The following is an 8,577-nucleotide window of genomic DNA, read 5'->3' as shown; positions in this document are numbered from 1 at the left end:
CACCTGCCTTTTGGGCAAATCTTGAAAGAAAGAAATAATAAATAATTATAACCACAGAAAACAAAGACACAATGCCGACTAGTTCTCACATATACTTCACTTTAAAGAAAAATTGAAACTTTTTTTATTAGATCGGAATTGAAAATGATGTAGTAAATTCATAGACTCACAAAAACGTATCATCTTTGTGTTCTCAAAATAAAAACCTTATCCTCAATGGACTTATCTTATCTGACCGCGGTTAATAACTAATTAAAATAGTAATAAACGGCAAATACCGTTGAGCTAATCTCGTACCCAGATCTTCTCCAAAGAGAGAGGCATCTGGGTTCGAGATTAGCCATGGAAACGATAGACCTCTTTCACAAAGGGCGGCCGTTTTCTTATATTCTTTTATATGTATGTTAATTAGCCCTACTAACCCAGACCTCTCAACCTCAAAACACCGAAAAATCTGGAGACTGAGGTAAAAAAAATCTGAAGATTGATCGACCGGCAGACAAAACCAAGTAAATACAGGTGGTAATCGAAAGAAAGTGCAATTTTCGCCATTTTGAAAATCTGAGTGACCAAAATGCGAGAGACTGGTAATGAAAACCTAATTTGGCACATGTCTTCTTTGTATGGTCATGGACTTTAATCGTGGACTGTGTTTCCAGCAAACAGACGGATGAACTTAGGGTTGTTTACTAACTTAATGATTTGCACAGAATTGGTGCAAGAATTTCACCTATTATAAGCAAGCCAAAAATGAAATTATAGAAAAAAATTGTATCCTTTCAGCTTGTGACTGTTTATAGTGATATCTTTGTGTCTCGTCGTGGGACCGTGAGACTGAACTGAAAACCGCGAGTGTCAAGGCAAAATCGTTAGACTTAAGAGGTCTGCTAACCTCATTTTAAAGTAATAATTCTATTGAATTTTGCACATGCAAACGAGGCTAGTAAGACGACTAATAATCACAAAAATAAAACAATAATTAAACGGCCGCCATTTATGAAAAAGGTCTATACCGCGATGGTTATGCTACCGACAGTCTATAGTTTTCCAAAATTTTGGATTCTGCATAAAAAGTCAACTCGTTTTGTTTTTTGGTGTGTGTTTTTCTTTACCAAGGAATTAGCGAGATCAGGAGTAAATATATTGGTCTATCTATTTTACACAGGTTAATCGTTTTTGTTAACTTTAGCCACACCTAAATTTAATAGGAGTAATAGGATGCCAGATCCCAAAGGCAGTTGTTGGATACATGTTCAACAAATAAATAAAGTAGTAAATAAAAAATAAAAACAAATAATAAATAAATAAATTCCGAATATAAGCTCAACAGAGTGGAAACCCAAAAGGCCTCCGATAATACGTTTCCCTCTCTGTCCCCTTACTTTCTCTTGAGTCAAGAGAAAATAAGGGGACAGAGTAGGATACTGGGGATGTTCGCTGGGATATGTGAATTTCACTTAATCTATTTTTAGACGTCTTCTAAACGGAAGTCGGTTTCCCCAGCCGTCCGCAAACGATCAGTGTGATGTTATAGGAAGTCATCGGAACGTGCCAACGTCGCATTGTATAATGGTGGGTGTTGAATATTCAGTATGACTTTCCTAAGTGGCATTTACAGGCGTCTAGATACGTTTGTGGACGTCTCGGGAACCAGACTTCCGCTTTCACTATGTCTAAAAATAGCTTATGTGAAATTCCCATATGCCAAGGGCTGTACTGGGGGTTTCCCTCTCTGTCCTCTTATTTTCTCTTGTCTGAATAGAACTCCCAGGGGGTTTATATACGGGAATTGTGCTCAAATACAAAATAAACCATAGATTTCACACGTTAGATTTCTATGAACTCTGAGCTATCGTATGAGGTACAGTGTAAACTACGATATAACTTATTAGCTGGTATGACTTTTATGGTATTCACGGTATTCCATTTTCAATAAAATTTATTGATGTTGTGCTTGACTTTGGCATGTTCAGAGGCCGTTACGTTGTCACGAATTTCTATTTAACGCGCCGATATTCTCATTTGAACATTGAAAAATTGCCGACCCAAATTTCCCTCCATTTATTAGCGCAGCCGATTTAAAAACGCAAATTTCGTTCCTATGACAAGCCGCTCAGAATATAAGCCCCCTCCGTATATAGGTCTTCTCTGATAAGCCCCTCAAAAACGTCCTTTGAAAAATGTAATTTGTAAGTATTAACCAACTGCTTTCCTTAAGTGGAAGGTGTGTGCCTGGGACATACAGGCGCTTTTCACTTTCTTTAATTTTTTTTTCGTTGTTGTTAACTTGCAATTGGTTTGATGAATTTAACTGCATTTAACCAACTGCCTCGCTTAAGTGGAAGGTTGGTATCTGTGGCCAGCTAGCCCGTGGATAGAATATCGCCCCATGGCTGGCAAATCCCCGCAAACCAGCTATGAGGTCCAACTCCAGGCCAAGGGACTCTCCGAGCTGAACGCAAGCTCAGATCGGAAAGAAGAACGCATGACAGGAGGAAACCATGATCATGATGAGCCCAAAAGTCCCGAGGCAACCGGACTAGTAAATAGAGAAAAAAAAAATATACCTGATAAGTATGCTGGCTTGACGCATTCACGATGTTGCCACTAGGAGTACATTCTGCTAAGCGTCGCTGGACGCGAAGCTGTGGCCTTTAAAATGGTCAGGAATTCTCGCCGATGAGAAAAGAAACTGGAGACTGGAGGGCAATCCAATGTGAGTGGCGAGGTGGAGGGGGGAGGGGGGAGTTCATCTGAATGGAGGAACAGGGTGGCCTCGGGTAGTATGAAGCGTTATTAGGGTCATTATTCAATTGCAAATCCTGTTATGATGCTCTATTGAATTATGTTATGGCATTCTGCATTACATTTTCGGTTCTCAAATTAATCTCCTGCAAGCTGCTAAATTATGCTCTGATATTCTGCATTATGTTTTCGACATTCGAATTATGATTTGACCTTTTTGATAATGCCTTGTCATTTTGCATTATATTCTGCAAGCTGCTAAATTATGTTTTGGTATTTTGCATTATGCTTTCGATATTCCAATTATGTTTTGAAATTTGACACAGTGTCTTGTCATTTTGCATTATATTCTTGATATTTGAATTATGTTTTGACATTTTACACCATGTCTTGTCATTTTCCATTACATTTTCGACTTTCGAATTATGTTCGGCTGTTGGACTGGTGCCTAGCAGCGGGAAAACTACGAGGAACCCTGGGACGAGTAAACAACCTTTTCAACATGACGACCCAGTCAATATCTAGCAAACTAAGCAAATGTGTGAGAGACCTCATCCTTTTGGTGGAACAAGGCAATTTTTGTGAGGATGATGTAGCACAATTTCGCCTTGATTGGTTGTATAGTGCAGTTGTTCGTTACGTTGACCACATTCCATCTGGAGAGGCAGTTATGAACCGCCTTCACCAAGTTGCAGTTCTGCTAGCGACGAATAAGGATGATTGTCGCAACTCGAGTGTTCCAATTCAAGCAGAGGTTATGCTCACTGGTCAACGGGGAAGACCTCGCTATTCTATTTCAAAGGATAAACTCGAGTTTCTTTTAGATATGAAGTTTACGTCCGTGGAAATTGCCTCGATGCTCTGTGTAAGTGAAAGTACGGTGAAACGGAGAATGCGTGAATATGAATCCTAAGTATGTCAGACAGAGGTATTCAGACTTTTCTGATAACGATCTAGATCTAATTGTCGAGAGGTTAATGAGAGAATTCCCTAACAGTGGGTACAAGAGGATGACTGGCCTGTTGCACAATGCTGGTTATAGAATTCAACAAAACCGCATCAGGGAGAGCATGAGAAGAGTTAATCCTGACGGTGTACTACTTAGAGCGCTTGAGCTACGAGCTGTACGCCGAAGGCGGTATCAAGTTCCTGGCCCTCTTGCCCTTTGGCACATAGATGGGAATCATAAATTGATAAGGTACAGCACCGTTTGTTGCATATTCTGAAGTCAGAACACCCTTGGAGTGTCTAGAAAACACAGACCTAATGATAGTACAAGCCTACTACTTTTAACTCCTACTGTTAACTACAAGCAGGATTTCTCATTTTAGTTAATTAAGTTAGATACTCGGCATTCCAGGTATGGTTTAGTGTAATTGTGAGTCGTATTTTTTAAGAGACTCTTTAGATATGTATTTATCATTATAAATATGGTTATGTTCTTTATACTTCATATGTAACAAAACCGTGATGAATTTTTACCGTGTTAAAATAAAGATTTGAGATTTCTTTTTTCGATTTTAATAAGTCTGTTTGCAGGATTTATTCCCTCAGGAAGTTTACATTAGAAAGAGAAGCAATGGCACAAGTTTCTTTGAGTTTCTCATAAATTCGAGTGGTTGTCAAGTAGGAATCCAAACATAATAATATTCATCTTGTCTCTCCTCAGAACATATCCCAGCACTGGGTGGAGATGTTCCAGTTTTAAATCTTTTGCTGAAGTTCACAACTACGCATCTTCATGTAACAAAACCCTGATGAATTTTTACCGTGTTAAAATAAAGATTTGAGATTTCTTTTTTCGATTTTAATAAGTCTGTTTGCAGGATTTATTCCCTCAGGAGGGGTTGGTTACACCCTTATAAGGGCTAAAAAAAATAGGGGGATGTATGGCAAGTCAGGGAATGTTTTTTCAGGATTTTTGTCTTCAACATAATAATTGATTTTATCACTTTGTCTTGAACAGTGTAGTCAGGGTATAGCTTTGGGTTCAATAAATTATTCTAAACAAGCCGGTATCAAAATCGGACAACAAAAGTTGTTTGATTTTTGTCTTAAACATCGTCAGGGTAATTCTCTTTTCCAAGTAGGGTAAGTATCTGTCCAATAAACGAAGAACCCCACTCCCAACCAATCCACCCCCTACTTTTTCCCACATTAAAAAGATTTTGATACACAGATACACAGCTATAAGGTTTTTAAGCCTGATTGTGAATGTTGTACTCAATTGTAGTTATTTTAAAATATTTTTAGCATGCAGATGGAGATTTGTCATCCACGGGGGTATTGATGGGTTCTCAAGGATGATTGTTTACTTGAGATGCAGCACAAACAATTTTTCAAGTACAGTTCATGACTATTTTCTCACTGCCGTTGGCAGTTTTGGTTTACCTTCGAGAGTAAGGTCAGACAAGGGTGGTGAGAATGTAGAAGTTGCACGCTATATGCTGAGTCACCCTCTCAGGGGGCCTAATAGAGGAAGTCACATCGCTGGCCGCAGCGTTCACAACCAGAGAATCGAACGTCTCTGGAGAGACCTGTTCTCTGGTTGTCTCCACATCTTTTATCACCTCTTCTATGACATGGAACAATGTGGAATGCTTGATCCCTCTAATGAGCTTCACTTGTTTGTCCTTCACTTTGCCTATGTTCCAAGAATTAACAGGAACCTGCAAATATTTGCTGGGGGACATAACAGGGCCCCCCTATCTACAGAGCGGGGAAAGTCTCCTTGGCAGTTGTGGATCTCTGGTACTGTTACCGCTTCAAACAGAGGAATTGATGATTTCTGGAATCAGGTGGGTTGCGTTTTGTCAGGATTGTGGTATACTTTCATTTAAAGTAGTGATGCTTGTATTGAAAGTGATGAGCCAAATACTGCTACAATAGTCTGCAACAAGCATGGTAGCCTAGAATAAACATTTGTTCTACATCCCAAACGCATTACCTATACCCACTTTTGACTTGTATATGTTAACATGTCCAGTTACACAGGGAGAAGGAGAGGGAGAGGGGGTCAAAAGGTTATTTTAGTAGATCTATTAGAACACCAATTAATGTTTGTGGATTCAATGAGCTGGTATATTTAATTACCTCGTCATGGTATATTTATTGACTTCTTTATCTATTAAAGGGGGATTACTATGGCGTTGATTGGGATGGTCCTGCACCACTCAACCCAACCGATGATCAAGAAGCAGTGGAAGTTCCTATCACAAGTAATCCTCTTCAGGCAGCTGATTATGAATCACTCAAAACTTTGATTGATCCATTGCGTGATAGTGAAGAGTACGGAGTAGACATATACCTTGAAGCACTGTCTTTCGTACATACAAAAACAGCAAACTATTGATAACTAGGTTAGGTTTTCAATGTCTCTTGTCTTAGGCCTAAAACAAAAAGGATGGCCCAATATACTTCAGGAGTGAACAGGTCTGTCTCTGTACACCTAGATTTTGAACTTTCAATTTTAAGTGCACCTAACCCAAAATATAAATAAAATTTCAACTTTGTACAGCTGTAGCCATCTGTCACAAGATGCACAAGGTGGTGAGGATCATGGCCCTTTTCTTGACTTGACAGCATGAATGCAAAGAAATTCTGCTCAAATCACGAAGATATTCACACACCCTTTGTGTACCAAGTGTACATTAAATGATGCTTTCTTCTTCTTTGGAAAAAAAGTACTTTAAGGCTAAATGGTTTTGGAATAGCTGTTGCAATAGGTAGCAGCCGGAAAATATTTTGGGTGAAGTGCGCTTGAAGTTGCTATGAACAGAACTTGAACTTTTTGTCTGGCATATGCCCTCTTGGCTTCCTCCCAAGGAAAATAACTAACACAACAACAAACTATTAGATAATAGTTTCAATAAACTAGACACCAGCAGCAAAGGGGCAAGAAGCATGGCACAGCGAAGTTAACATGGCTTTGCTGAATTCCTCTGTATTGCTGTGTATTGTTGGCAGTAACAAAATATTGAAACAAGCCTTTGCATCTGGTAAGCTCGCTTTAGGCTGCAAAAATTCTACAGAAATTTTTCTCTTGAGACCAGTTGGTGGAACATGAAGATGCGTAGTTGTGAACTTCAGCAAAAGATTTAAAACTGGAACATCTCCACCCAGTGCTGGGATATGTTCTGAGGAGAGACAAGATGAATATTATTATGTTTGGATTCCTACTTGACAACCACTCGAATTTATGAGAAACTCAAAGAAACTTGTGCCATTGCTTCTCTTTCTAATGTAAACTTCCTGAGGGAATAAATCCTGCAAACAGACTTATTAAAATCGAAAAAAGAAATCTCAAATCTTTATTTTAACACGGTAAAAATTCATCACGGTTTTGTTACATATGAAGTATAAAGAACATAACCATATTTATAATGATAAATACATATCTAAAGAGTCTCTTAAAAAATACGACTCACAATTACACTAAACCATACCTGGAATGCCGAGTATCTAACTTAATTAACTAAAATGAGAAATCCTGCTTGTAGTTAACAGTAGGAGTTAAAAGTAGTAGGCTTGTACTATCATTAGGTCTGTGTTTTCTAGACACTCCAAGGGTGTTCTGACTTCAGAATATGCAACAAACGGTGCTGTACCTTATCAATTTATGATTCCCATCTATGTGCCAAAGGGCAAGAGGGCCAGGAACTTGATACCGCCTTCGGCGTACAGCTCGTAGCTCAAGCGCTCTAAGTAGTACACCGTCAGGATTAACTCTTCTCATGCTCTCCCTGATGCGGTTTTGTTGAATTCTATAACCAGCATTGTGCAACAGGCCAGTCATCCTCTTGTACCCACTGTTAGGGAATTCTCTCATTAACCTCTCGACAATTAGATCTAGATCGTTATCAGAAAAGTCTGAATACCTCTGTCTGACATACTTAGGATTCATATTCACGCATTCTCCGTTTCACCGTACTTTCACTTACACAGAGCATCGAGGCAATTTCCACGGACGTAAACTTCATATCTAAAAGAAACTCGAGTTTATCCTTTGAAATAGAATAGCGAGGTCTTCCCCGTTGACCAGTGAGCATAACCTCTGCTTGAATTGGAACACTCGAGTTGCGACAATCATCCTTATTCGTCGCTAGCAGAACTGCAACTTGGTGAAGGCGGTTCATAACTGCCTCTCCAGATGGAATGTGGTCAACGTAACGAACAACTGCACTATACAACCAATCAAGGCGAAATTGTGCTACATCATCCTCACAAAAATTGCCTTGTTCCACCAAAAGGATGAGGTCTCTCACACATTTGCTTAGTTTGCTAGATATTGACTGGGTCGTCATGTTGAAAAGGTTGTTTACTCGTCCCAGGGTTCCTCGTAGTTTTCCCGCTGCTAGGCACCAGTCCAACAGCCGAACATAATTCGAAAGTCGAAAATGTAATGGAAAATGACAAGACATGGTGTAAAATGTCAAAACATAATTCAAATATCAAGAATATAATGCAAAATGACAAGACACTGTGTCAAATTTCAAAACATAATTGGAATATCGAAAGCATAATGCAAAATACCAAAACATAATTTAGCAGCTTGCAGAATATAATGCAAAATGACAAGGCATTATCAAAAAGGTCAAATCATAATTCGAATGTCGAAAACATAATGCAGAATATCAGAGCATAATTTAGCAGCTTGCAGGAGATTAATTTGAGAACCGAAAATGTAATGCAGAATGCCATAACATAATTCAATAGAGCATCATAACAGGATTTGCAATTGAATAATGACCCTAATAACGCTTCATAGGGTAGAACCTCGGAGATGCAAGCAGCTTGGCAGTGCTTTTCACAATTGCTATTTTCAGGTTCACA

At 38.9% G+C, this 8,577-nt stretch overlaps 1 protein-coding gene across 1 annotated transcript; it reads left to right on the top strand.

Annotated features, from left to right (window-relative positions):
• The first annotated feature begins 3,264 nt into the window (after nt 1-3,264).
• LOC146470315 (uncharacterized) lies at nt 3,265-6,383 on the top strand. Its single transcript, XM_085121981.1, has 3 exons — nt 3,265-3,943; nt 5,006-5,543; nt 5,879-6,383. The coding sequence occupies exons 1-3, from the start codon at nt 3,648-3,650 to the stop codon at nt 6,095-6,097; spliced, it is 1,053 nt and encodes a 350-aa protein (XP_084978107.1). The 5' UTR covers nt 3,265-3,647; the 3' UTR covers nt 6,098-6,383.
• The last annotated feature ends 2,194 nt before the right edge of the window (nt 6,384-8,577 follow it).

Source organism: Pavona decussata, unplaced genomic scaffold (assembly GCF_977016875.1).
Source record: "Pavona decussata unplaced genomic scaffold, jaPavDecu1.1 SCAFFOLD_114, whole genome shotgun sequence".
Classification (NCBI taxonomy): Eukaryota; Metazoa; Cnidaria; class Anthozoa; order Scleractinia; family Agariciidae; genus Pavona; species Pavona decussata.
This window is presented reverse-complemented; position numbering and strand designations above follow the sequence as displayed.

Bases quoted from the DNA above. Each gene is read 5' to 3' on its own strand.
- LOC146470315 (XM_085121981.1), top strand. From the start codon at position 3,648: ATGAATCCTAAGTATGTCAGACAGAGGTATTCAGACTTTTCTGATAAC. The intron at 3,944-5,005 runs GTACAGCACCGT...TTTAGCATGCAG, and splicing joins GGGAATCATAAATTGATAAG to ATGGAGATTTGTCATCCACG. The intron at 5,544-5,878 runs GTGGGTTGCGTT...TATCTATTAAAG, and splicing joins TTGATGATTTCTGGAATCAG to GGGGATTACTATGGCGTTGA.